General features: G+C 44.7%; 2 protein-coding genes and 1 long non-coding RNA gene across 8 annotated transcripts in view; 2 read left to right on the top strand and 1 right to left on the bottom strand.

The window, feature by feature from the left end:
* The window catches only part of DDX6 (DEAD-box helicase 6), a 30,488-nt gene extending 23,062 nt beyond the window's left edge, over positions 1–7,426 (top strand). For 5 of the 6 annotated variants that reach the window (XM_036919966.2, XM_036919963.2, XM_036919967.2 and 2 more), the window contains 3 exons: positions 1,405–1,506; positions 2,011–2,193; positions 3,092–7,426. In XM_036919966.2, coding sequence (XP_036775861.1) covers positions 1,405–1,506; positions 2,011–2,186 — 278 coding nt within the window. In that variant the 3' untranslated portion in view covers positions 2,187–2,193; positions 3,092–7,426. Of the gene's footprint in view, positions 1–1,404; positions 1,507–2,010; positions 2,217–3,091 lie in introns of all 6 variants that reach the window. The other variant, XM_036919962.2, reaches the window with a different exon arrangement.
* Positions 7,427–9,372: 1,946 nt separating this feature from the next.
* LOC130680310 (uncharacterized) lies at positions 9,373–13,903 on the top strand. Its single transcript, XR_008993264.1, has 2 exons — positions 9,373–9,659; positions 11,071–13,903. It is a non-coding gene; the product is annotated as an uncharacterized LOC130680310 (long non-coding RNA).
* Positions 13,904–25,870: 11,967 nt separating this feature from the next.
* LOC118929655 (trehalase-like) lies at positions 25,871–26,598 on the bottom strand. The gene is made up of 4 exons (XM_036919960.2): positions 26,575–26,598; positions 26,351–26,443; positions 26,122–26,238; positions 25,871–26,021 (listed from the first exon to the last, which is right to left on the bottom strand). The coding sequence occupies exons 2-4, from the start codon at positions 26,425–26,427 to the stop codon at positions 25,895–25,897; spliced, it is 321 nt and encodes a 106-aa protein (XP_036775855.2). The 5' UTR covers positions 26,428–26,443; positions 26,575–26,598; the 3' UTR covers positions 25,871–25,894.
* Between the last annotated feature and the right edge of the window lie 590 nt (positions 26,599–27,188).

Raw genomic sequence — 27,188 nt, 5'->3', positions numbered from 1 at the left:
TTTTAATCATTACTTGCAAGGGTTGCCCTCAGATAAGTTTTTTGAAGTCCCAATGCTTTCTCTCCTCTCATAGTTTTCAGGGCAGTGTGTAGTATGTCATTAAATAAGTACTGAATAACATACATGTATAAATAAAGGCATGCAAAGTACCACTCCTTCCTTCAAGGAGGTTTAGTCAGATAAAAAGGTAAACAACATTAAGAGTCTAAGGCAGGGTATGCAGAGTTTTTCTGTAAAGTGCCAGATGGCAAATATGTTGGGCTTTGTACACCATCTGGTCTCTTACAGATTGCTCAACTCTGCCATTCTAGCTCAAAAGCACTCTTAGACAGTACAAAAGAACAAATGGGCATGACTGTGTGGCAGTAAAACTTGATTTATAAAAACAGGAGTTAGGCTGAATCTGCAAGGGAGTAAAGATAATTTGCAAGTGTGAAGTATGTATAGTAAGTAACCCTAAATTTTCATAGGAGAGGAAAGAAACTAGTTGAGGTGATCCAAGAAGAGGTGGAATTTTAAGTGAGGGGACTGGTATAAAAAGTGACCCATAGAGCGCCAAGCAGATGCATTTAAGGAAGGGTAAAGGTAAGTTGGTGAGTTTGGTAAAAAGGAAAGTATTGGGAGGTGTGTTGAGAAGTATGTTAGAATCAAAATACAGAGTGGGGGGACCTTGAATGCCAATTTTAAATTTTATCTGGAAGCAATTTAAAGTAATGAGTTAGTAATCCAAAGCCATATTTAGAAATACTAGTCTGACTATCATAAATTATTTTGAAATATGGAGCAGACAGAAGCAGGGGAATCTAGATATTACCCAGTTGTGGTTGTTTCTACTTGTAGTTTTCATAGCTAAATTAGCCTAGTGATTACAGGACTAGGGAAGAGTTAGCGGTATGGCCTTGCATATTAGCTTACCTGGGAACTGTTACAAATCATATAGCAGAATGGAATAAATTAATTCTAAACAAAGCATAAATAATTACTGCTAGTGGATTACCTCTTTTTGAAGTATTCTGGCTTACACAGTAAACTTTAAAAAATAATTTACTATTTTAATCGTGGATTAAATACTAAAAAATAGACTAAATAAAATTCTAGTGATTCTTGAGAGTTATTTATGAGTTGATAGCTTACCAGTCATCCTGGTCTCTTGGCATTTGCAGAATTACCTTACGTCATTTTTTTCTTGTAGGACTGGGGAAATGTAACCTGTTAGCAGTTACTTACGATAATGTGCATGAAAGGCAATGTCAGTAATTTGTAAATGCATTTGAATTACTGAATGAAGTATTCACTTACTAGTAGACTTATGTTACACTAGAAATATATGTTGAAGAGTATTTATGGTACCAAGAAGCATATTTAAATTGAAAGATATAATGGAGTGTTTCTTGTTTTTTAAAGATTTGTTTACCCGAGGTATTGATATACAAGCTGTGAATGTGGTAATAAACTTTGACTTCCCAAAGCTGGCAGAGACCTATCTCCATCGTATTGGAAGATCAGGTGAGGAACAGAAAGGGTATGTTCTTCGTGGAAGTTCTTTGAGGAGTTCAATTGCTAAAGTTTGTTCCTTCGTGAAATAGAGTGTGGTAGCAATGAGAACAGTGAGTTAATATTATATTTGATGTAAGACTAATTTGTAATTCATCTAGAGATTAAGAAAAGTTTAAAAAGCTTCTGTATGCTAATTTGAGATAAAATTCATGAGAATGTCACTTTTTCCATTAAGTGGTACAGTCTGTAACTGTACTTTCAGTGTGTGTGTTCTGGCATCTTGACACAAATGAGCATCCATTTTGCTATTGAAAAGGGTAAAATAGGGTACTGCTTTGGTTTGTCAAACCTGAAGTTGTTGTAGAGCAATGTGTGTATGAAGGATTTCATGTAGTCACAGTGTCACTGAACAAAAATATAAATACAGTTCTGTTACTTAACAGATTTACACATGTATATTGATTCCCTTATTTAACTTGTTTTTTTAATTCATTAAAAAATGTTTTTCATTAGGTCGCTTTGGTCATCTTGGCTTAGCCATCAACTTGATCACATATGATGATCGCTTCAACCTGAAAAGTATTGAGGAGCAGCTGGGAACAGAAATTAAGCCTATTCCAAGCAACATTGACAAGAGCCTGTATGTGGCAGAATACCACAGCGAGCCTGTAGAAGATGAGAAACCTTAACAAGCATGTGCGTACTTGACAGAATGCCAAGTGAGCATATTATAATATATTAAAGAAAGGAAAGCCAGATCCTCTCCCCTGAGGGAAATTTGATGTCCTGCCTATAGCAATACAGGGTAAAACACCTGTTGGCATAAATGGCAGTAAATTTGAAGTATCTCTTGGGTAAAGTTGTAGTTTCATTAGAGAATTCATAGTGCTGTTCTTGAATGGAGTCTTCCTAAGTTACGTGGTATGTGAGCAGTACTTAAGTAAATGCAGACTTCCAAATAATGAAAGCAAAAAGAATCTTTTTCAGCAGTTTTGAATATGAAAACACTTCCTATTCATCTTTCCTTTATCATTCCATTTTATTTCATTAGCATTCACTCTTAGTTTTTAGTGGGTATCTTAATATTATCAAGTTAAATTTCCTGTATACTGTATTGCTAATTGTGTGATCAGGCTGTAAGGATAACTCTTTTTCTAATGCACCACCCTCTCCATCTTTTGGTGACTTTTGGCCTCTGGTAAAAATGCTCAAAATCCCTAAAGAGATGTAGGCTATCTTGGTTTTTTTCCTAAGGAAAACCTGATTTAACTTGAGAGATGGTAGTTTCAAATTGGCAATGAACATTTTACCTGTTTTAAAATTTTTCAAATAACTCTTTTCACTTTAACCTTAAAAAAATTTTTTTTTTTTGATTTGTCTTCAATGACTACAGCTGCCTGTTAGCAGAACTTTCAGGCTCTTATTTTATCTCTGGGATTCCTGGCAGAGATTCCTTATCCTGTGTGGATTCTACAATAGGCAGCGGCTCAGTAGAAGCTATTGTAGAGAGCATTTGGAGTGGGGATCGTGAAAACCTCTGCCCTAGTTCATGTCTCTTTCACAAATGCTAATTTTAGGTTCTTTCCCTCTTTAGGCTTTGACAAACTGCAGAAGGCTCCTTTGGATCTGTGACACATCGTTTTGGGGGGATGCTCTTCTCTTTGTGGGTTTTTCATCTTCTTTTATTTTGGAACTATGAAGACTTAAAAGCTCAGACATTTTTTCTTTTTTTAACTGGTGAAGAGAAAAAAGCTGAAAAGAAGGAATTTACCTTTTTTGTTCCACTTGTTTGCACTGTGTGCTGACTGAACATTAGTTGCACTAACTGCTGGTTTTTAAAAAATGTTTTCTGGGGAAGTGGGGACAAGGAAGGAGGAAAAAGATGAGAAGGGAGAAACCCTAAAAAGAGAAGAATCTTGATGAACACACAAGCTTGTCTGCGATTTCAGAATTCCCCAACAGCTGACTCCTGAGTGCATTTCAACTTCTCCCTGGTTACTCATCGTTTCTTAAGCCTGAAGAGCTTATTACTTATTTGTGCGAAGTGCCTTATGCTATGAGACCATTCAGAATATCATCTTTTAGACAACAGCCCAAGGAATCAACAATATTAATTCTCTCTTTCCTTTTTCTTTTCTTTCTTTTTAAAATTTTTGTCTTCATTTTGGTTTCAAGTTGGAGTCTCTCTCTTCCCTTTCTACCCAGTACTCAAGCCCAGGGCTGGAAGATGAAACGTATTAGTAATGTTAAACACCATTTTCTTTTTCTTTATGTGGAGGAGTTGATAATGCAACTGCAGTTCATCCGCACTGTAAATACATGTATTTAAAAGAAAAAAACAATCCCAAGTAAAAATTTCTTCTGGGCTGAGTAGATTACATCATCGCTCCCAAAGGAAAGAGCAGTCTATCGTTGCAGGAGCCATATGACAAGCCTTTGTGCTCTGTGGCAGAACACTAAAGACTGGTTTACATACGCCTCCATTAGCAGTTATGGCACTTGATGGGTAGACATGTCAGAGCCTTGACCCTCTTTCCTCTGTGGCAAAGCGTGACCCATAGAAAATTGGGTGTGTATACTTGTATAAACTTTGTAAATAAGTTTTTTTTCTGGGTTCATATATATATATATATACATATATATATATATATATATACACATATATTTTTTTTTTGGATGAAGGTTGCTGGGATTAAGGGGATTAGAGCGATTATGGGAGCAGCTAAAGATGAGAGGGGCTCAGTTTTCTGCAACACTAAATTCTAAAAAGTACTTTGCCCTCTACTGTAGAGATCAGACCTCTATGGGGACCCTGTTTTGGAAAAGGGACCCAGAAGTCTGGGATTCACTGCTGCCACACTGTCTCAGCTAATACCTTTGGCGCGGAGGCCTGCCAGAGAGAGAGAGAGCAAGGAAGCTTCAAAAACCTGTAATTCAAGATGCTGTTTTTGAGAAGCTCTCTCTGATTTTGCTTCTCCCTTTTTAAAAGTTTGAGCAACTTTTCAAGCTCAGCAAAAGGGGCCTAAGGTTAATCTGCCTTGCAGTGTGGGAATTCGATTGAGTGGCAGTGTCTGAGCAGTGTATGTACAAAGCATGGACTTGCATCTCAGAATATCAGAACCAGTTCTGGGGCTTCCTGTCAGTGGGTAATGTCCCGTGCTGTGAGTGCGTTGCCTCTGCCCACCTTGATACATAAACTTGCAGGAATGGGCAGCCCCTGAGAACTGTGAACTTCATGCTAGGAAAGCTGCTTGCCATCCTTGCTTTGTGACAAGAATATCTGTCGTTTTGCATTGTAAATTGCTGGCAAATGCTTTACAGCCAATAGTGTTGCCTTAAATTGTGCCCCTCCCAACATGCTTGATGTTTGGCCTGATCTCCAGGCAAAAGGAGTGAGATGAATCAAAACCAGTGAACTTTTTTTTTAATGTTTTAAATTCCCTTTTAACCCAGTGTGTAGGTCAGTCAGGAGGCATCAAGGGTTTTTCTTAAAAAGGCAAAAAATAAAATTTAAAAAAATTGGGTTTCCATATTCCATTGTTTTTCAAGACCCTGAAATATTACAAGTCCTGCATATGCTTTCATGCTAACTCATCTGGATAAAGAAATCAGTTATTCAGAGTCGCTTTTTTGACTGCCTAGTTCTAAGCAAAAGTATTGTGACTCACCCGAAATTCCTTGAGGATCAAAATCCTGCTGATGCCTCCTGATCAGACATAGCCCCAACTCCTAAAAAAAAGAACTGTAGCAAGGGCTGCACAGTACAAACCCAAAAGGAATTAAGCTCTATTTATTTGGTATCCAAGCTACATATGTTCTATCCAGCCAGTGTTGCTTACTAAATACAATCCCCTATTAAAGAGGTAACTTTTTCCCAGGGAGGGTGGGGGGAGGGGTTTCAGAAGGCTTAAACTTTTGACCAAAAAATCTTGACCTTGTACTGATGCAGCTCTTTCTCCCCCACCTCTGGCGAGATAAGAGGGATCATTCATTATAAAAGAAAAGCAAGAAAGACTCGCTAGAGTGTGAGGGTGACTAAACAAACAGCACAGTCTTCTTTGCCATCCTCAGACTGTGCTCTGCCTGGTGCCACATTGCCTGTGGGTCCCTCTTAAAGCACAGACTTTAAATTGAAAGTATTAACAGAAGTATAGCCTCTGATGAGGAGTGGCACTTAAACTATCTGGACACCACTGTTGGACACAGTCTTGTATAGGCAGCTGTCCAGTTTTGGTGCTTGACTCTTGAACAGGAATTGTTAAATGGAAAGATGCTCTAAGGACTAGGTCAAAGCCTAGTCTTTTTTTTTTTTTTTTTTTTTAAATCCCCCTCACAATAAGGAGCATTTTTATTATTGGAAATTGTTTTCATGTGCTTTCCAGTATTGGGTGTTTATTTTAAGTAATGGTAGTATCTTTTAAGTGGTTCATTTGGATGAAAACAGTTCTCTATTTGTAATATTTAAATTACTTCCAGCTTATGGTTTAGCCTGTGGTTGTATAGTTGTGTAATGGCTTATAGACTATTTCACAACTTGCTGCCTCTGGGCCCATGTTTTGTCTTTCTCTTCCCATGTATTCCAGTGGAGAAACTTTCTTGACTTTATCTTAGGAATGGAATTAAGTCTAGAATGATCTTCCATGGGAAGAAGTAAGAGAGAAGGAAACCTAAATATGTCTCCAAGTTTTTTTCAGGTTGGTCCCAGCATCATATGAGTTGGCCCCAAAGGCTAGGGGGGGCGGGTGGGAGGTATTGGTTATCAGTATTTGTTTTCAGAATGAGATGAGAGCATCTTTCCCGTGTGCTTTGTGTTTGATACCATCATGCTTGGGTTAGAACCAGACAAGTCAGCACAAAGCCTTGAGTGTAACTTACTAAAATCAAAACATCTCATTCTGATTATTTGGTTTAATTTTTTTTTCTTTCTCTTTTTCTTTTCTTTTTTTTTAATAGGGGTGGGAGGGAGGTCACTGTGCCCCAAAAGGGAGGGTGTCTGCACTAAGGATTTAGAAACACTTTGGAAGCTCATAACCTCAATGGAAACTGCCTTTAGCTACTCTCCTGACCTTATAGATGAGTAACAAAAAGATGAAGTAAGTTCTTGGGAATTAAGCCATGTTATTTTAATTTGCTACTTTTTCCAGCATTCTTTGTATCTTAAAAATTGCAATTGTGGAATCATTTTCTGGCAAAAATACCTTTGTCAAGCAGAATTATTGGCCTCATGGGAGCTGAATTCAGTCAATTTTTGGTGAACTTAAGTGGACTTTGATGAGCTTGTAGTTCTACTTTATATTCTTTAAGATAGTTTTTAAAAAAAAAACTCCCAGAGAAAATCCACTTTCCTTTCTAACTGAAAACTCATCTTTGGGGTAGAGAGTTAAGTGTCCAAAGGTTTTAACAGTTCGTGAGGTCAGAGGGAGCTAGCCTGGCACCTGGATTCTGCCCCTCCACAACTGACAGATTCTAGCAGAAGTGTGTTTAAATCTCCAGTAGACAAAACTGGGCAGGGCAAGGGAGGGGGTAGGGTTGGGTTACTGAGATACAGGCTGCTGTATTTTAACCAGTGGTTTTGGGGGAGGGTACCTGGAGAAAACAAGTCACTGTTCCCTTTTTTGAAACAAAACTAAAACTTGAAAATATTTTTTGTTTGGTAAAAATGGGATAGAATTCCAATGTCCCTAGCCACAAGGGACCAGTTCCACTGAGAAGTGAACAGTGGGGACTCAAAATTTTGAAAACATTTGGGGAAGGGGAAAATTGGCATTCTGTTAATTGGCAAATATTCCAGTAGGGCTTGTTTTTGTTGGGATTTGTTGTGTTGTATGTACCCATAGGGACGCAACAGTCTGCTGAGTTTATAAGGTTCAGAAAAGATTGATACAATCTTGATTTTTGTTTATCTCAATAAAAGCCCACTGGAACTCCAGGTGTGTGTGGTGTATCCTTAGCAGGCTGTGCTGTTGAGTGATCTTTGCATTTGAGCATTTTACTCAAGTAATCACGTAGCAAAGCAGTAAGACATTCTCAGTGCCACAGTGAGCCCAGTTCTATAAAATTTGAGAATACCATCAAGCCTAGACCTCCCACCATCCGCATTTTGTTTTGTCAGTTTTCATAGCCAAAACCAGAACCAAGATAGCCTTTGGAAAGATGTTGGTCCACCCTATGTCCAGGGGGATTATCGGTAGTCCTCACTTCGCAGAAGAATCGCTCAGATGTTACAGAGAGCTGAGTGTGCCCACAAAAGCGGCAGGAATGAGTCTAACAAAAGGAATGCCATTTGTATGCTGAGAACTACAAAACTGATGAAAGACCTAAATGAGAAGTTCGGACTTGTAAAGCTGAACACATCACCCTAATCCCCAGCCCCAAAGAAATGCTTCGGTATAACTAACAAACCATGTGCAAGACTAATATGCTGAAAGCCGCAAAGGGAGCCAAAAAAACCAGGCCTAAAGAAGTGGAGAGGTGGCCGGCCGCATGATTCTGGAAAACAAAATGAGAAGACTCAAAATTCAGGACTCAAAGCTACAGCAATTCAAGTTGTAAATTCATTTCTGTCACTGCAGTTCAGTGTGTGAGGATATGTAGGAGGACCTGCCAAATAGAAGACATGGGTATCAGTTCATGAGCCAGTTGCATTCCCATCATCCTGCTAATTACAGAACCCAAGTGTACCAGGTCCGTCTGCCTCTGGATCTGCTCCACCTCAGCTTAGTGTCGCCAGAGATTGACATTTATGAACCAGGTGAACATTTCCTCTGCCCTCTGGCTTCCATTTGCCTTCACTCACCAGGTATCCACCCTCAGGAAATCTGAGGGAAGAGAGTGACATTGGAGTTTGTGTTGCTCTAATTCCTTCCCTGCCAAGATTGCCTCTAGCTGCCCTATCAAACTGAAGGGCTTTGCAGCTTTGTAGCTTTTTTCCCTCCATTTTCTGGTAATTGTCCCCTCCACTTGGTAGGTTTCCCTACACCTGTATCTTCGTAGTCCTTACGTAAGTAAACTCCATAAATGTACTACTTATTACAAGTATGCCATTTGTTTCTTGTTGGGACTCAAGCAGTGTAATTGATAGCAAAATTGGCTCCAGGAAACAGACTCAAGTTGAGATTCTGGGATTGGATTAGTTATATTTGATGAACTATTTACAGGGGTTGGTGGAGGGGAGGCGGGATGGGGCATGAATAATCCATGGCATACAGTGGCATTGCAATTCAGATTCTCACCAGTGGTACCATGGGATGAAGTGCAAGTGCAAGACACATGGGGAAATGGGCTGTGACAAATTATTAGAACAACAATAGGCCCTCGAGTGCATATGCAAGAAAAAAAATTACATGATTAACATAAAAAGAACACGAAGGCCTCCTTGGGAGTGAGGGTCCCTTATCGGTCGATAACTGTCCTTAGCTAATTGATTAGTGTCCAGAGTACTGAAGTAGGTGGCAGTCTTCTAAAATTTTACTTGAATTGTGTACACAGAAAAGCTCTAGTAGATCTGATTAACAAAATTATGACTTGAACCAGTCTTTTGAGCTCTGAAGTTTCCAGGTTTGAGTCAGTTCACCAACACACAGCTTCTTGAATGAAAGGGAAGCTAAGTCCCCCTTCCATCCTTCCTCAAGACTTGTGACAAATTTACCAGGTTGCCTGCATATTGGGAAAGAAAATAACTACAATTTTGAGGACTGCTGGAGACCCAGAATGCTACAGGTCAAGAGTATAAAGGAATATGAAGGTCAAGTGATCCGTGAAGTTTTGGCTTGGGTCCCCGAATCCAGCTCCAGACTGCATAGTGGGATTTGACATCCTCAGCAACTGACAGAATCCCTAAATTAGTTACCTCACCCACGGAATAAGGAATATTGAAGAAAAGGATCAAAAGAAGCCGCTAGAACTGTCTCTAACAAACCAAAAGCAATAAATAGCATGTACTCGAGATTGCAGAGGTTGGTACCACCAACAAGACTTGAAAGATGTAATATTGGTGGCTTCTCTGTTTCATACACATACTTGGTTTGTGCAGAAGACAAATGGATTATGGAGGATGACAGTGGATTACCATAAGGTCAATCAGGTGATGACTCCAACTGCAACTGCCCTCCCAAGTGGGTGTGTTTTTTGCTGGAGAAAAGCAACACATTCCCTGCCACCTGGTATGTACCAATTAATGTAGTGAATGCTTTTTCTGTCGACCTGAGGGCAACGTTTGCTGTCAACTGGCAAGACAGGCAAGACAGCTTCTACTGTCCTATGTCGGGGCTCTATTACCCCTTTAACTGGTCAGCAGAGACTTTGATTATATCTGTATTCTAGAGGATATCATGCTGACCTACTACTATATGGGGACATGGTGAGCAAGACATGGCATCTACCCTGGATGCTTTGGTAAAACTCAAGCATGTCGGGGGATAAAAAACAGATTCCACAAAAATATCAGGGACCTGCCTCCTTGAAGTCTAGGTATTTAAAGGACTGCGATATCCCTTGTAGGTGAAGGGCAAATTGCTACACCTGGCCCCTCCTGCTGCTAAGAAGGAGACATAATGCCTAGTGGGCTTCTGGATTTTGAAGGCAATATATACTTTATTTCGATTTGTTAATTCAATACATTTACTGAGACATCTGAATTGTTGCCATTTTTAAGGGTGGCCCAGAACAAGACAAGGCTCTGCAGCAAATCTGAGCTGCAGCACAGGTTGCTCCGTTACTTCGGTTTCTGACTCAGCAGCTCCAATGAAATCAAAGGGTCTGTGGCCAGCAGAGATGCTTGTATAGAGCCTTTGTCAGGCTCCTTTGGGTGAATGACAGCACAGACCTTTAGGATTTTGAGGAAAAGCTGTGTCATCCTTTGCAGAAAAGTATTCTTTTGAGCAACAGCTTCTGGCTTGCTACTGGGCCTCAGGAGAGACTGAACATTTGACCACCAAGCATTACCAAGTTATTACCATGTGACCTGAGTTGCCCATAATGAATTGGATGTTGCCTGACTCATCAAATCATAAGGTAACTGGGCTCTGCTGGTCCAGAGGTCTTAATTCCAAGAAGGAATGCCTCCTCCAGAGAGCTCAGCAGAAGTTCCTTTGAATTAGAAATTGAGACTGCCACTTTGGGCTTCTGCCTGTTTGGGGCTTCTCAACCCTAATGAGTCCACAGGCTGCTTCGTGGTGATTGATCCTGATTTGAAAGGGGCAGTTGGGTTGTGATTACACAAAGAGGGTAAGGAAGAATATGTCTGGAATGCAGTAGACAGCCCTCCTGGGGCTACTCTTAAAATGTGATAAAAGTGGAAAACTATAACAACTTAGTGCAAGCTGGACTAATAATAGTACATACCCTTCAGGATCAAAGGTTTGGGTCCTCCACCAGGCAAGGAATCAGGACTATCCTCACTCAGTACTTGCAAAGGACAAAGGGCAATATGGAATGAGTAGTAGAAGAAAGAGGTATGGGTACCATTTATGCCCACATAACCAGTTGTAAAATGAAGGCTGTATTTCTTCCTTATTCTAAGTCTATTAGGTATGTATCGACTAATTCTTCTCTTTTCTCTCATTCTCCTAACAGGTAAGATGCTAAAGAGAGATCACATGGTATTGCTCCTCTTTAGAAATGTCTTGAGCATCACCTGAACATAAAGTGATAATCTAGAATTTGTGTGTACTTTTAGGGAGAAGGTTAGCATGTTTTTGATTTTTTGATGGATAGTGGAGTATGCTAACCAGAAGCATGATTTTGCTATTTTCTTTATTTGGAAGTTAAATATGGCTAAAAGAGGTGTGACTGAACATCAGATTAACATGGGATGGAACGTTGTGGTTTTGGAATTTATCCACTGAACTAATCTGGAAATAGATTTCGTAGAATCACCTGTCATAAGGTTCTACTTTAGTGGACTTGTGTATTAGCTTGACTGAACTAAAAATAAATTTTCCAGAATCCCTTTCCCCATTCACCTCCAGGTCAGAGTTGGCCAAAAGAAAATTGCCCAAGATTTTGGGGTGGAGCTGAAGCAGCAGGAGTTACAATGTGAAGGTCATCGCAGTCAGAGATGATGAGAGACAGGTGCTGGAAAGTTCCTGCTTCCCTTGCTCTCTTTCCTTCCTTCACACCTTTGTTCTTGTTCCATGTCAGATCTTCCTCTTTATTACTAGCTCTGCGTACCAACAGCAACCCGGACCTGTTGCCCAACCCCTTGGCTGTGAATTCAGAACCATAGCTATGAAGAGACAGCCTTCCATGGCCTTCTATCCCAGTCCTTTGTGTGATCTAGCAGCTGATGTGTCTCACTTCCAGATTTCCCTGAAAGCACTAACTTGTTCACCCAGGCTAGTGCTTAAGAGGGCCAATTAGTGTCTTTTCCCATGGGTTTTGAACACCTTCATTTGGACTGTTACTTCCCGTCTTTCTTTTCCTCCCGTTATGTAAAGCATTGGCTTTCAGACTTCAATATGCATCTGAATCACCTGGAGGGCTTATTAAAATCAGTTTTCTGAGTCTCATCCCAGGAGCTTCGGATTCAGTAGGGGCCTAGATATTGGCATTTCTAACAAACTCCCAGGTAATGCTTATGCTTGATGCTGTGGGTCCCAGGGCCACACTTTGAGAACCTGATTCCTATAATAAATGCTTTCTAATATCCATTGGGAAGAAAATAAGAGCTATAAACATGCAATTAGGAACATGCCAGTTGGGGTGGGGAGGAGGACTTCTGCCTTCCACTTCCCACCAGGATGAAGTAACAGTCACCAGATCTACTCCCTTGCCAGAAATAACCAATGATGGACAATATGTGAAGCAAAAGTTTTCAATGACTGGACACCAGGCCATGAAAAGCAGTGAAACCTGAAGATGGGAAAGAAGAGATGATCCCTGTGACTATGATTACCCAGATTACTGCCGTGATAAGAGTTTCTCAGCCTTGAATACAGGAGGGGAATGGAACCCAAGTGGAGCCCAGCACAATACCTGAATGGAGGAAACAGAGTTGAGATTCTGAGAAGACAAAGTGGATAGAGTTTGCAGAACAGAGTACCTGAGGGGTGAGAACCACAAGGAAAAAGAACTCCAGAGATGTGCAGAGGGTCCCCCTTGAGTATTTGACTGAATACTGATCAGCCCAAGCCAATGTGGAAACTACCTGAAGCTGGAGAAAGAACCACCCAAAAGAATGAGGGGTAACAATGTCCAACACTCCTATGGGATTGGGTAGAGTGCCTGTGCTCCTCAGGCAGACTGGAAAGCCTCATGATTCATGGGCATGGGACAGCACTTGGAAAGGTCTTGCGTTAAAGGGGGGAATAATTAGGCTTACAATGAACACTGATGCAGTCCCACCTAACATCTTAAAAAGCAAGAACCAAAAGAATCAAATTCCTCCCAAGTAACTGCACCCTGGAACAAATTTCAAAAATACTTGTAGGGATATAAAACCCCAGAACCTAACAATGTAAAACTCATAATATTTGGCTGTTGATTTAAAAACAAGCAAGCATGCAAAGAAGCAGGAAAATATGACCCATAATGAATAATCAATCAGAAGTGACCCAGATATTACAATTAGCATCCAAGGGCATTAAAACAATTATAACTGTCCCAGATAATCCAAAAGTTAAGTATAGAGATAGAAGATTTAAGCAAAACAAACAAAAATCTCAAACTTGTAGAGATGAAAGCTACTATGTCTAAGATGAAAAATATACTGGAGGGGATTGAGAGCAGATTAGACCGCAGAAGAAAAGATGAATGAACTTAAAGACATAGCAATAGAAACTATCCAAAATTAAAAAAAAATTTTTTTGTAATGAACAGACTATCAATGAGCTTTAGGACAATTTTAGGTGGCCTAATATCCATGTAATAGGTGTCCTCAAAGTGAGGAGGAAAGAATGAAAAAAATTTTGAGGAGATAATGGCCCCACATTTTTTTATTTGATTAAAACTATAAACCCCTAGATCCAAGCAGGTCAGTGAACCCCCAAGCACAAGAAATATGATGAAAACTACAAGGTACATCATAAATAATCAAATTATGTAATCAAAGAACATCAAATCAAACCAGTGATAAAGAGAAATTTTTTAAAGCATTCAGATAAAGAAGACACATGTACAGAGGAACAAAGATAAAAATGAGAGTAGATTTCTCATCAGAATTCAAGAAAGAAGAGCATAGAGCAACATCTTTAAAGTACTGAAAGAAAGTAACTGTCAACCTAGAATCCTATAGCCATAAAAATACATTTAAAAAATAAAGGCTGAATAAATTTTCAGACATACAAAAGCTGAAAGAATTCTTCATCATCAGACCTATGCTGTAAGAAATGTTAAAGGAAAAGCCAAAATGAAATCACATGAAAATATGGATCTACAGAAAGGAAATAAAATTCACTGGAAATGGTAATTACATGGGTAAGCATATAAGATATTTTTATTATTATTTTAATACTTTAAAAAAATTGCTTAAAAATAATAAAATATAGTGTGGGATTTATGAATATATATGTCAATGATAGAAAGTCAGGAGGGAGGAAATAGAAGCCTATTATTGTTCTTATTCTATACTTACAGTGTATAATAGCACTTGAAAATAGACTGTGATAAGTTAATGGTGCATGTCAACATGAAAGCAACCACTTAAATAACAACAAAAAAGAGCTATAGTAAGCCAAAAAAGGAAATAAAATGGAATCATAAAAAAGACTCAGTTCATCTCAAAGTAGGCTGCAAATAAGAAAAACAGGAACAAAAGAACAAATGGGACAATAGAAAACACAAGGCAAGGTGACAGACGTAGATTTAACCATATCAATAATCCATTAAGTGTAATACTACTGCACATCCAACACAATGACAGTGTTAAAAAGATAGACAGTATTGGCCAGGATGTCGAGGAACTGGAACTCTGCTAAGCTGCTTGTGGGGCTATGAAGTTGTACAACCACTTTGGAAAACGGCCTGGCAATTTCTTAAAAACTTAACTGTACATCTACTGTATGACCCGGCCATTCCACTCTCACGTATTTACTCAAGGAAAACAAAAGTGTATCCAGATAAAGTTTTGTATGTGAATGTTCACAGCAGCTTTATTTGTGAAAGCCAGAAAGTAGACACAACCCAAATATCCACCAACAGGTAAGTAGATAAACAAATGGTGGTATATCCATGCAACAGAGTATTAGCACTAAAAAGGAATGAACTATTGATACACAAAACAATGTAGATGAATCTCAAAATAGCTGTGATGAATGAAAGTTAAAAGAGTACATGCTGTATGATTCCACATAAAAAGTAAAATTCTGGGAAATCAAACTATCTTATAGGGACAAGAATCTGCTCAGTGGTTGCCTATCAGGGGAGAGGTGGCAGGGAGGAGCATAGGAGGAAATTCTGGGAATGACAGATAATGTTCATTATCTTGCAATGAGGGTTTTATATATGTTAAAACATTTAATTGCACACTTTACATATGTGCAGCTTATTGTAGGTCAATTATACTTCAGTAAAGCTTTTTTAAAAAAAGCCTGCAGGGAGAACCAGAAAGCCTTAAGGGAAGTTTTGAAGGGGTCATGCAGTCACAGGGTGCATGCAGCTGAAGACCAAGACCTGAGTCTGGTCATGAGGACTATCAAGTTGCAGCACCGACCTGACTGCTCAGGCCTGCCAGGTGTCTTACAGTGCAGAAGGCAGGGAAGGCTAGCACTCTGAGCCATGGGATGGGGCATTTGGGCATGCTTGAACCAGGCTAAAACCTTAACTCTCTCTACTCTTTAAGTGTGGCTGCACATAGTGACTTCCTTGAAAAGGAAGGATTAACTTATAGTGGAGAGACCTGACAGACATGATCTCAGCCAGGTGGTCAAGGTCAAGATCAACAGTGAAAAGTCAATGTTGATCATATTATACCTTTGACATGATGTGATGAGTATGGCCCTTTGTTGTGGTCTTCCTCCCCCACACCCACAACCCCAATATAATCATGAGAAAAACATCAGAAACCCCAAATTAAGAGTTTCTACAAAATACCTGGCCAAAACTCCTCAAAACTGTCAAGGTCATAAAAAACAAGGAAAATCTGAGCAACTGTCATGCTCTTAGGCTCCTCTGGGCCCAAGGGAACATCACAACTAAATGTGAAGTCGTATCCTGGGAGGGACCCTGGAACAAAAAGGCATAAAGAAACCTTAAGTATGGACTTTAGCTACTAATAATATATCTATACTGGTTCCTTAATTGTGACAAATACACCATATAAACCTACAATGTTGCTTATAGGGGACCTGGGTGGGGGTGTATGGAGACTCTTTGTACTATCTTTGCAACTTCTCTGTAAATCTAAACCTACTTTAAAATGCAAAGTTTATTTAAGGGAAAAAAACAACTGAAAACTAATAAATGCCTCTCTCTTGGAATTAGGTTGGGGTGGGGATGCTTTCAGAATCTAACCTTATAGGGCCAATAAAATCTGTTAGTGTGTGCAAAAACCAAACAAACCCATGAGCCTCCAATTCCCCTAAATGCACCATCTCCCACTTTCCTAACAGCCCCCCCAAACAACCCCACCGATCAAGGAGTAAACTTTTCTCTCCATGTAAAAGCTTTTTCATGGTCATATCTGTAATAGCTAATTGTCTCTCAAGCTGATATGACTCATCACCTCTAGGCCCATTATGAGACTTAGACCCCAACATAACTCATTCAGAGAGGCACAAGGCCTGCTTATGCACCAAAGAGCTACAAGATGTTGCTGATCTGTATTAACAAGGAACTGGGGGGATGCACATGCAAGCAGATCTCAGCATGTTAGACTAAAGGGGATGAATTGTGAGGCTTGATCAAGCCAAATTCAATGACATGGATGCAGTCACCTAATATTTTGGCTGAAGCAGCCTCAAGCAGCATTTGTAACTTGCTAAAAAGGCTAATTAAAGCCTGAACTCACTGGTGGCCTACAACCGTGGTTCTTAAAAACTTTGAAATGTGGCCCCTGGACAAGCAATAGCAGCGGTGCCCCAGAAGATGTGAGACATGTAGATTCTCAGACCCCAATGCAGTCCTCCTAAATCAGAAACTATGGGGAGGAGCCGGCAATTTGTGTTTGACCAGCCCTTCCGGAGATTGAGAAGCCCATGAAGTCTGAGAACCCTTAGCCTCCCATCGATGAGGTCAAAATGCTAGGTGTTCTCTGACTTAAGGGGTAAGGAGAGGAATCCTAAGCTCCAGGAAATGAGTGTGTCAGGAGGGATCTATTATCTGTACCTGCTCAGCCTCACCTGCCTGCCTCTGGGAGGGTAGAAGACACACCTTCACCGAGGCATGAATTGGTGAGGGAACAGCAGCGACCCTTGCAGAATCCCAGGATAGATGCTGGAGAGGATGGGAATGGAGGACGCGGGTTCCCTGGGAATAATGAAGACTGAGTGACAGAGGCCAGCTGCTTGACCATCGGAATCAAGGAACCACTGAGCTTAAGCAGTGTGAGAATCGCAATCTCAAATAGAACCAGAGGATATAAAATAGAGATTCTCACACATGTGACCTCAAGAAGACAAAACTTAAGGACCAAGAGACTGATTTCCTATAAATGCCTGATTGACAGAAAATGGAGAGTGCTGGAATTTTCTTGGACGATGGGAGGCTGATCAGAGGTTATCTCATATCAGTCTTGGGAAGTTTTGCCAGAGGCGTGACCAGGAGGTGACCCAGATGGAGGTGGTCTCACAAAGTGAGCTAAATCGAGCTTTGTGTGTGACAGGACTGATTTTGTCTGCACAGAAAATTTTTCTCCATTTAAACCAGACCCTCTTTACATCCCCTGCCCCATAAATACAATCTACCCCAAACCCTCAATGGACTCTTCTGTAGCTTCCTGCAGTTCACTTGTCCCAAACTGCGATGCCTCTGCTATTCCTGGATACATTCATCTTGAGGTTGCCTCCGTTTACCTCTTTCTGTAGGTCAGCAGTGGTCATCGGTTGTTTAGAAACAGGTGGATCTGTGGCCATGGCTAGATGATCTCAGGGTGTCTATGAGACACTGCACTCTTCTGAAGCGCTGCCTACATATACCTACAGCCTCATGACCAGCTAATGGAGGAGGACTGTGCCAAAAAGATCAGTTCCAACAGGCCTGGAACTGCCCTGTGCTGTTTAGCTAAAGTATTTGCATGGTGCTGACCCCTTGGTCAAGGCATGAAACATCATGGCTAATAGTGTTGCTTTATAACTGTGGCTCCGACCACTTTCGGGGAGATTTGTGTCTGTTGTCAGCCCTGTTAATTGATTACAGTGAGATTCATGATTGGCCCCTGGTCTCATTGAGACCCCTGGAAGGCTCTGGCTTGATGGGATGGTGGAATTACCTGTTGAGAGACATCAGCCTACAAGATTGTGATGCTGTCTTACATGATACATTATATACCTGTGGCCAATATATGGTGCCATCTCCCCTGTAAGTCCAAGAACCAAGGGGGTAGAGAAGAGAATGGCTTTTTTCACTATTATTCCTAATAACCCACTAGAAAAATTCTTGCTTCCTATCTACGCACAACCTTGGGATGGTGAGTTGGAAGTCCTGGTACCCAGAGAAGAAAAGCTGTTACTAATGAATCAGAAGCTGAAAATACCCCCGCTTACTTGCTAGTCCACCTACCACTGAAACAAAGGGCAAAGAAAGGGGTTACACGGCACTGGAGTGACTGATCCCGGCTACCCGGGTGACCTGGGGTGCTGCTCCTGAATGGTGTCAGAATGGAGGGGCATCACCTGAGCATCTCTTTGTCCAGTCACCCTGGTCAATGGAGAACTGTGGCAACCCCAAAAATAAGGCAACCAAGGACTCCGATTCTGCAAGAACGAAGATTCAGGTCACCCCACTAGGTAAAACCCTTTCCAGAAAGGTGCTGGCTGAGGTCAAGGAGATCAGAGAATGGAAGGTATGAGAAAGCAGCTGGGGTTACCCTGGCCTTGGGGCAGCTATAGTGGTGGGACTGTAGCAGCCATATTTGAAGAACCGTAATTGTTTCTTTTTCTCCGTTACTGTATCTAAGGGACGCTAGTGATCTCAGCTGGGAGTCTGACCAGTTAACATTATCCCAGGCTGATACGACAGCCAGTGGGACTTTCTGGGGCCCTGCTTTGGTGAGACAAGCTCTTCACCTGATAGAAGACTAGAGCGGATGCTGAGGGGCCAGATGTGTGGCCTGTGCCATTTTTCTTTAGTGTATCCCTGCAGATACCCCGGGCCCGCTACCTTCTCCACTCTGCCCTCTGCCCAGGAGGCTGACCTACGCGGTCCACATCCTGTGCTTTCTGTGTCCTGGCTTGGCCCACAGGAGGCGGGAGAGGAAGGACAGTGAGGTCCGCTCATTTATTTCCTCCTGTGAGCTGGCTGTGCCCCTCAGCCAATGATTCTCGCTCTCTCACTGTGGCCTTGCGGGGCAATTCTCTCCCTGAGGGCCAGTGCCCCCACCGCCCCTTCCCCTTCGAGCCTCGCCGTAGCAGTGCTTGGCTGCTACTCAGCTTGGGTTGCTGCACTGGCCCTTGTGGTTCCCACCCACATCTTTTTCATAAATAAACCCTCCTCAAGTTACCCTATTTGGAATGCATCATCTGTTTCCTGATGGGACACCAAAGATTTTATAAAATGTCGATTTTATGCCAAAATTACTCTGGGAACAGTTTCATATTTGAATTTCAACTTCAGGCATCTTGGTTTTTCCTGCCCTTAAATAAGAGCTGTTTTGAGCCCCCTGGAGTCTTTCCCACAGCAGACAAGAGGCGAAGTGACACACTGTAATTACCGAGCGCAGTGCCTGGCACAGACAATAAATGCTAGAAGATTCCCTCCCCAGTCCCGGTGCCTATCACCCTCCACGAGGCTGGTGGGGTTTGGCATCCTTTGTGTTAGCAATTTGAGTAGGGAGGAGTTCAACTAGAGAACTTGTGCCCAAAATGACTATTTTATTGCAAGCTTGATCAATTCTTAAATTTTAATACACTTGCAAAAATACCTGATTTATTACATTTGGTAACAAATAAAGCTGAACTCTCAGTAGGGCAAGTCATGGCGAGCATCAGGCCAATTCCCCGCCAAGTTAATGACTCCGAGCCCCAGGGCCCCTGGGGTCCTTCCACTGCCCCGCCCTAACTTTATATTCATAATTTGATTTTTTTTCTTTAAGAGGGCCGCCCAAATTGTTTAATGATGACGAATTGGAATTACGGAAACAAGGCAGACCTGAAATGCTGGGTGACGATATGCACAATAGAGGGGTGATTAAAGTTAAGGTTTTCCAGAGGCCTTCCTCCTTGGGGGACAGTGGAGTTGCTGATTAACTTTAAAGTCAGCATGCATATGAAAAGGTGTACTTGATAAGCCCTGGAAAATAGGAATGAAATCTGTAATTTCCAAGAAAACAAAGGAATGAATAAAGAAAACATAATAAAAGAGCTCAATAAATTTCATAGGAGTAAGAAACCAGAGAAAGGAAACAAACCCCCCCACCAAAATAAGATGGTAAAAATAAGACCAAATAACAATAAAGCTGTAAGTAAAAAAAACTCTGATTCTCAGATTAGGCCCATGTCTTAACAGGGCTAAACCTCAGGAACAGACCATCATGAAAGATTTTTAAAAGGAGCAAACTGCCAAGTGATACAGTACAATATCCAGTACATAAGCTTTTAAAGCGTGCAGAGCAATCTGGTGGTTCCTCAAAAAATTAAACCTAGAATTACCCTATGATCTAGCAATTCCACTTCTGGGTACAAGCCCCAAAGAATTGAAAGCAAGTGCTTGTACAGATATTTGCACACCTGTGTTCCTAGCAGCATTATTCACAATAGTCAAAAGGCAGAAACAACACAACTGTCCAGCAACAGACAAATGGATGAGTGAAATGAGGCATATCCATACAATGGATATTATTCAGCCTTTAAAAGGAAGGAAATTGTGACACATGAGATGGCATAGACAAAACTTAAAGACACTATGCTAAGTGGCATAAGGCAGACACCAAAGGACAAATATTGTATAATTTCACTTATATGAAGAAACATAAATTCATAGAGACAGAAAGTAGTATGGTGGTTGCCAGAGGCTGTGGGAGGGAGGGAATGGGGGGTTATTAACAAATGGACACAGTTTCAGTTTTGGAAGAAGAGAAAGTTCTGGAGATGGATGGTGGCGACGGTTGTACATCAGTGCGAATGTAACAATGCCACTGAACCATACACTTAAAAATGGTGATAATAGTAAACTTTATATTACGCATATTTCACCACAATAGGAAAAGAACACGCACAGCAATACTGCATGTAGTGTGTAGACATACACAACAAAACTATAAAGATGCATGGGAATAGGAACTGCAGATTTGGGAGGGCAGCTACCCCAGGGAGGGGCAGGAATGCGAGGGCAGACAGCATGTGTCAGCCGGACCTGTTCTAAAGGCAGACTCTGAACAAAATAGGACAAAGCTAGGGGGTAGGTGTACTTACGTTTCTTATGGTCACACTCTGAACTTTTCAATAAGCTTTGAGTTTTCATAATCAGAAGAAACAAGACAGTCTGTGAGCCGGGTAAGCAGCAGACCTCAGATTTGGTGACTGGTCTCTGAGACACACTCCCCTCCTCATGCCGCCTGAGCAGACGCCACTCATTTGCCAAGTCTGGAGCACAGCCTGGAAGTTGGGACGTCTGAAGGTCCTTCCTCCCACCCTCTGCAGGCTGAGCAAACCACATCCTTCTCGCAGGAGCCCCCAGGAGTGGGGGGCAGAGAAGCTGCCTGAGGAATCTCAGCTCCACCAAGTCCTGGGCGGCGCCCTGGTGTAGGCTGCCTTCCCGGGGGAAAAGCCCTCTTTCCAGCCGGCAGCCCCCCTGGGCTGGCCTCGCTGCAGGCAGGCTTGCAGGGCCCATTCGCTCCAGCATGTCCGGCAGTCCAGGGTTGGTTTCCGTACTAACAGAGCTGTGGGGAAGGCGGTGGACACTTGTGCTCAGCATTACCCGCCAAGGCCCCTCCTGTCCCATGAGGAATGACAAGAACCCCCGTCCCACCCGGCTCTGAGGCAGATGTGCTTGCTACCAGCGGGCCCCTGCATCTCTGCCAAGGGTGCACGTTTCCCTGCCTTGCTCTGAGCACCCGTGCGGGTGGCTGGGCCAAGAGGCGTGTCCGGGCTTCATCCTCGCAGCACAGTCCTGTCTGTTGCCTTGAGGCTGCTCTTCCCTGGGAGTGACGCTCAGGTGGGCGCCTGCTCCCCACCGCAGGCCACAGGGTTGTGTCATACACCGTTCGGGGCATGAGGGGAGCTGAGGGAGTGCCTCGGGGTGGGTGGTGGACCAGGAGGTACCTTCATCACCCCCAGTCCCCGGCCCTGGGAATGTCGTCAGCTGTGTGACATGAGGCCTGCAGGGAACTGTCCTTGTCGGGCCCTTCGGCTGCCGGAGTGGAGTTCCCTGGGGTGTCTCTACCCAGTAACCAAACAGGAGCTCCTAGAGGCTCACCGTGTGCGGGCCTACAGCACCTCATCTCTGCGGCTTGTAACATCCCTCCGAAAGAGAGACTGTCCCCGCTTCACAAATGAAGAAACCGAGGCTCACAGAGGTCCCATGACTTGCCTACACTCGTGGACACCCGATGAGGCAGAGTCAGGGTCAGCGTCTCTGAGACCCCCCACTCAGAGGCAGCTAGTCCAGGATGGGATGGAGTCCGCGGGGTGCCCGGACCGCGGCCCCGCGCCTGCGGCAGGGTGAGAAAGTGAGACCAGGTGGCAGCTGGTGCCGTGTGCAGCAGGGGGGCTGTCGCGGCACAGACCAGCTTATATTTGTTTTTTTTAAGACTACTTCTCACCACAATAGAAACTGCTTTATCTGCAGGTGTGCAGCTATTCTAAGAGAAAGAAGGGTAGCTGCACAGATCAGTCAGCCCCCGCCTGCCAGCTCAGCCCCCACTGGCGATGCAGACGCTTCTCCCTCCCAGTGGGCCAGGCCAGGCAGGCTGAGAGACTCTTATAATCTCAAATGATCTTATTGTGAACTACAGCACGATACAGTGCATAAAACACGAGTGGCAGTTTAATAGATGGCTGTAAAGCAAACACCTTGTAACTGAGTCACGAAGAGGTAGTTCCCTGCCACAGTCGGAGGGCATCCCGGCCTCACTGCCCGAGGAGCTTCCGGGACAGTTTGCACGAGCTTGGGTGAGAAGCCCGGGGGTTGGAGCTGATTTCCGCACAGCAAGGCTGGGAGGGAGATGGGTGGTGCACCTGTTCAGCATCACCTGATGCATGGATCTGGATAGATGATAGGTGATGGACGGATGATAGATTAGATAGGTAGGTAGGTAGCTAGATGATGATAAATAGATAGATGATAGATAGATGACAGATAATAGATTAGATGATGATGATGATAGATATAGATGATAGGTAGATAGATGATAGATAGATAGATAGATGATAGATAGATAGACAGATAGATGATAGATAGATAGATGATAGATAGACAGATAGATGATAGATAGATAGATATAGATGACAGATAGATAAACAGAGATAGCTAAATAGATAGATAGACAGACAGATAGATAGACGATAGATGGAGATGATAGATCTGCCGGTCACACCTGGAGCTGCGTGGAGACCAGGGCGGGCGGGCCACTCCACAGTGTTACTGGGACATTAGAACATGGCTGGATGGGTCATGGGAATGAAGGGAAATGTACTGACCAGAAGGCCTCTGGAAAAGGACCCATTAGAGACTCCATTCAGCCAAATGTGACAGAAACCTGAAAACCAGTGGCTTGAACAGCTCAGGGGTTTGTTTTTCGCATATAATGGGAGCCCAGGGCTGTTGTGACCCAGAGGTGCTGGTGGGGAGCCAGTCTCTCCCTCTTTCTGCCCTGCCACCTTCAGAGTGTTTTGATTCATTGCCTTGTGATTGCAAGGTGGCTTCTGCTGTTCCACACACTCCATCTGTGCTCGAGGCAGGAAGGAGGTGAAAGGCCAGGGGCAAAGGACATAGAGCTGAGTCTTGTCCCCTTCAAGGAGCTTCTTCCAGGACTTCCCCTTACATCTCATTTATCAGAATGGGGTCCTGGTCACCCCTAACTGAGGGGAGGTGGGAACTCAACTTTTTTGAAGCTGGTCACATTGCTATCCTGAGGAAAGACACTGAGAAGGACAGTAACAGTTCTGCCTCACAGAAATACTTCGGGTGGGGGCAGTGAGAACCCCCCAGCCCTGCTTCCCCGCCAGCTGTTTTCCAAGGCCAGTGGATCCAGTAAGCCGCAGGGCTTTTGCTGAGTGTTAAGTTTGGGCCCAGAGTTGAATTCTGAAGACTAAGAAAGGCTCAACTGCCTCTTGGGGTCCCCGTCTCTGTCCTTCCCTTACACAACCTGCAGCTTTACTGCAAAATCAAAAGTGAATGAATCATTTTAAGTGTTGTTTTTCCCACTGATGATGCAGCTGCTTGCAAACGTGTTAGACAGACAGGCTAAGGGTGAGGACATCCGAGGTCAGGGCACAGACACGCTGAGGGCTGTGTCCCTGTGGGCTGAGGTGGGATCCGGATCAGAGAAGAATTAACAGCACATGTTTATGGACCACCAATAGTTAACTCTGTTGACTTTCTCCAAGTGTGACCGTATTATTTTTTCTTCTTGGTTTGTAAGATATTTCTACATATTAAGGCTCTCAATATGGTCATAATACTCCAGTGAAAGAGCGCCCAATGATTTAAGAGTCAACATCGTAGACTGCGAGTGCATTCCAGGGCAGGGCCCTGGGCCATTAGGAGGAGAGGATGCTCTGTCGTAAGGCCTTGGGGTCAGGTGTTCCCCTTACCACCCCTCACATGCATGCAGGAATCATTCCCAGATTGACAACCAGAATTCAGAACTTGGAAACACTTAAAAATTGGAATATGTCACATAAAAAAAACGGATTTCCACTGCACTTTGTAAAATCAGATGATCTAGCAAAGAAGGACCCCACATTCCCTCCTATCAACCATCTTCCACAGCAGGACCTTCTTTACATGGAAATGCATGACCAGTTCACCCCAGTCCCCATTGCTCCCCAAGATGGTCCCAGGCAGCATCCCCCTTGCACTGTTCCATTTTCCCCTCATATATCCCATATTTGTGTTACTGGAATTTGAGTTTGCAACCCCTCATGGAGTTCAAAGTCTTCCATTTATATACAAATGACCTTAGAAGGACACAATGAATTGCCCAAGGGCACACGCCTGATTACACAGTCAAATCCTCTATCTGGGTATCCTGGGACCTAGTTATGATTTAAAACTCACAGACTCTCCATGGAAATTCACAGACATTGTTAATCCCTGATTATAGGGTTGGTGTGCGGCTTGAGTTGGGGTCACCTGAGAGCATCTGAATTTGGCTGATTCTGGGCTGTGGCAGTGGTCTCCTGGCCTGGCGCGGAGATGCCCAGTAGTCTGACCCTGTGCCATGTTCCCACAGGGGGAGGAAACCACAGTGGCTGAGGTGAGAACTGGAGGTTGCCCTGAGTGGGCAGAGGCAGCCACAGGCAGCTGCAGCAGGCCGACGCCTGGCTTCGATGCACCCTCTACATCCTTTCTGCAAAAACTGCTGGCATGAGCAGAAATGCACAAACGTGCAAAGTGTGAGAGTGAGCGCCCCGGAATCCGCCCTCCACCCCACCAGGGCGTGCGGGCGGCTCTCGCGACTCAGCCTCAGGCTCAACCAGGCACATCTTTCAGGCAACTGAGGGTTAAAAAAGAGAGGCATTTTGACCCACAGGTGGCTGTGGTTTGAGCAGGGGAGTAGGGGGAAGGGACCCAGGCTCCCTTGTTTGGCGCCAGGCCCTGGCCAGCAGGTCTGCCTGGCCTTGGGAGTGGGTGGTGATGTGCAGCTGGAGGCCAAGCTGCAGAGAAACAAGTCCCAAGTGGTGGCCCGCTCTGCCTGGCCCGCTCTGCCCTCCTCCCGTCCGCCACAGCGAGCTCCTCCCTTGCTATTGCCTGCAAGTTCTCCACAGCTCCCCTCCTGCGGCCGGACGCTCCATCCCAGAGGTGTCCTGCCTGCTCCGCGGGCCCTCTGGGCCTCTCTTGCCACTCCTATGGCCCCGAGCAGGGGCGGGACTTCCAGGGCTCTGCCTTGCCAGCCCCTCACTAACCTTGGACAGGTGCTCTCTGCAGATTGTCCATGGTCTCTACGGGGCCTGGCCAGTGGGTGGGGCTGGGACATGAACCAGCTTGAGGCCACACTACTCTGAGCACACAGATTGGCACCCACGCCCTGGCGAACCCTCTCAGCACCACAAATGACAGGGGGGCTGAGTCCCTCACTCCCTGCCCAGGAGGTCGTCCAAGCAGAGTGGAGAGACCAGAGACTGGGAGGCCGCCCCGCAGATCCTCACCTGGGGCCCCCGTAAGGGACATAGTAGCGATTCAGGACGTAGCTCTTCCCCCCCAAGCTCACAGAGACGCTCCTGTTCACAGTCCAGAAGTCCAGTTCCAAGGCCAAGGTCCCAATGTTGTCCCTGGGGGGAGCAGGCCGCACCTCAGCCCACGCACACCTGCTCAGCCCCGCCTTGGGGGTCCCGGGTGGGGGCCCGCAGGGCAGCAGGGTCACGGACCCACCGCAGGAAGGCCGTGTCGTTGGTGTGAGTCACGTAGCGCTCCATCATGAGGGTCAGGAGGGGCGGCTGGCTCCGCTGCAGGTAGTACACGCGGGCCCCGTTGGGGACATGCCCGTAGCTGCCAACACGGAGGCCGGCTGAGACGCAGCTGCCCGGCCTCCAGGGCGATCCAGCCACAAGCCCAGGGCACTGCTTCTCCGCGCGGCCCTGAGGCGCCCGGGCCCCCTTACTTTTTCACCAGGTCCAGGAAGTTCTGCAGCATGCCCTTCACCGTCCCAGTCATCTCAGAGAGGAGCAGCCCCTCCATCACCCAGTAGGAGTCCCTGGGGGAAGGGCCCGCTCAGGCATCGCCCATGCCACCCTCTGCCCTGCCCGCCGGCCCCGCTCAGGGCACCCCGCTGGCCCTGGCTCCCACCTCCCCGCCCCGCGCCACCCCGCAGCGCCCGCCTCGCACCAGTAGTAGAATTCAACAAAGCGCCCGCCGAGTAGATCAGGGAGAACTGCTCAGGGTGGCTGGAGACCGCTGGCTTCACCTGCAGGGGGGAGAGGGCACAGGGAGCCCAGAAGCCCCAGGGGGTGGAGGCTGGAGGGGCTGCGGGGGCAGAGGCCCTGGCAGCTGCTGGCCTTGGGGCTGGGCGGCCCGGGCTGGAGCTCTTCTCTGCTGCTGTCCCGCCATGTGGCTTTGCTCAAGGCCTGAGCCGCAGGGCCCTGGGCTGCTTGTCCCCACCTGCTGGCATCTGGAGTCCCAGCTAAGCTCAGGGGTGTGCAGGAGCCCCAGGCACCCCACCTGGCCCTGGCAGGTGCTAACCAAGCAGCGTCTGTCTCCTGTCAGGACCCAGGAGGGGACAGTCTCCTCCAGCTCCCCTTGTCTCCCAGGTCTCTGCTGCCCCCACCAAGCCAGGCCCAGACACAGGCCCCCCATTGTCTGGCCCACCCTTCCTGTGGAGGAAGCCCCAAACCCTCTGCCCAGCGAGGCGGATGTGGCTGACGTGGCCGAGGCAGAGCCACGGTAGGACCGGGGGTCTCGCCGTGTGTCCGGATCTGGAAATTTCTCTGTGCCTTCCCTCC

This window comes from Manis pentadactyla, chromosome 13, assembly GCF_030020395.1.
Source record: "Manis pentadactyla isolate mManPen7 chromosome 13, mManPen7.hap1, whole genome shotgun sequence".
In the NCBI taxonomy this organism is placed as follows: Eukaryota; Metazoa; Chordata; class Mammalia; order Pholidota; family Manidae; genus Manis; species Manis pentadactyla.
This window is presented reverse-complemented; position numbering and strand designations above follow the sequence as displayed.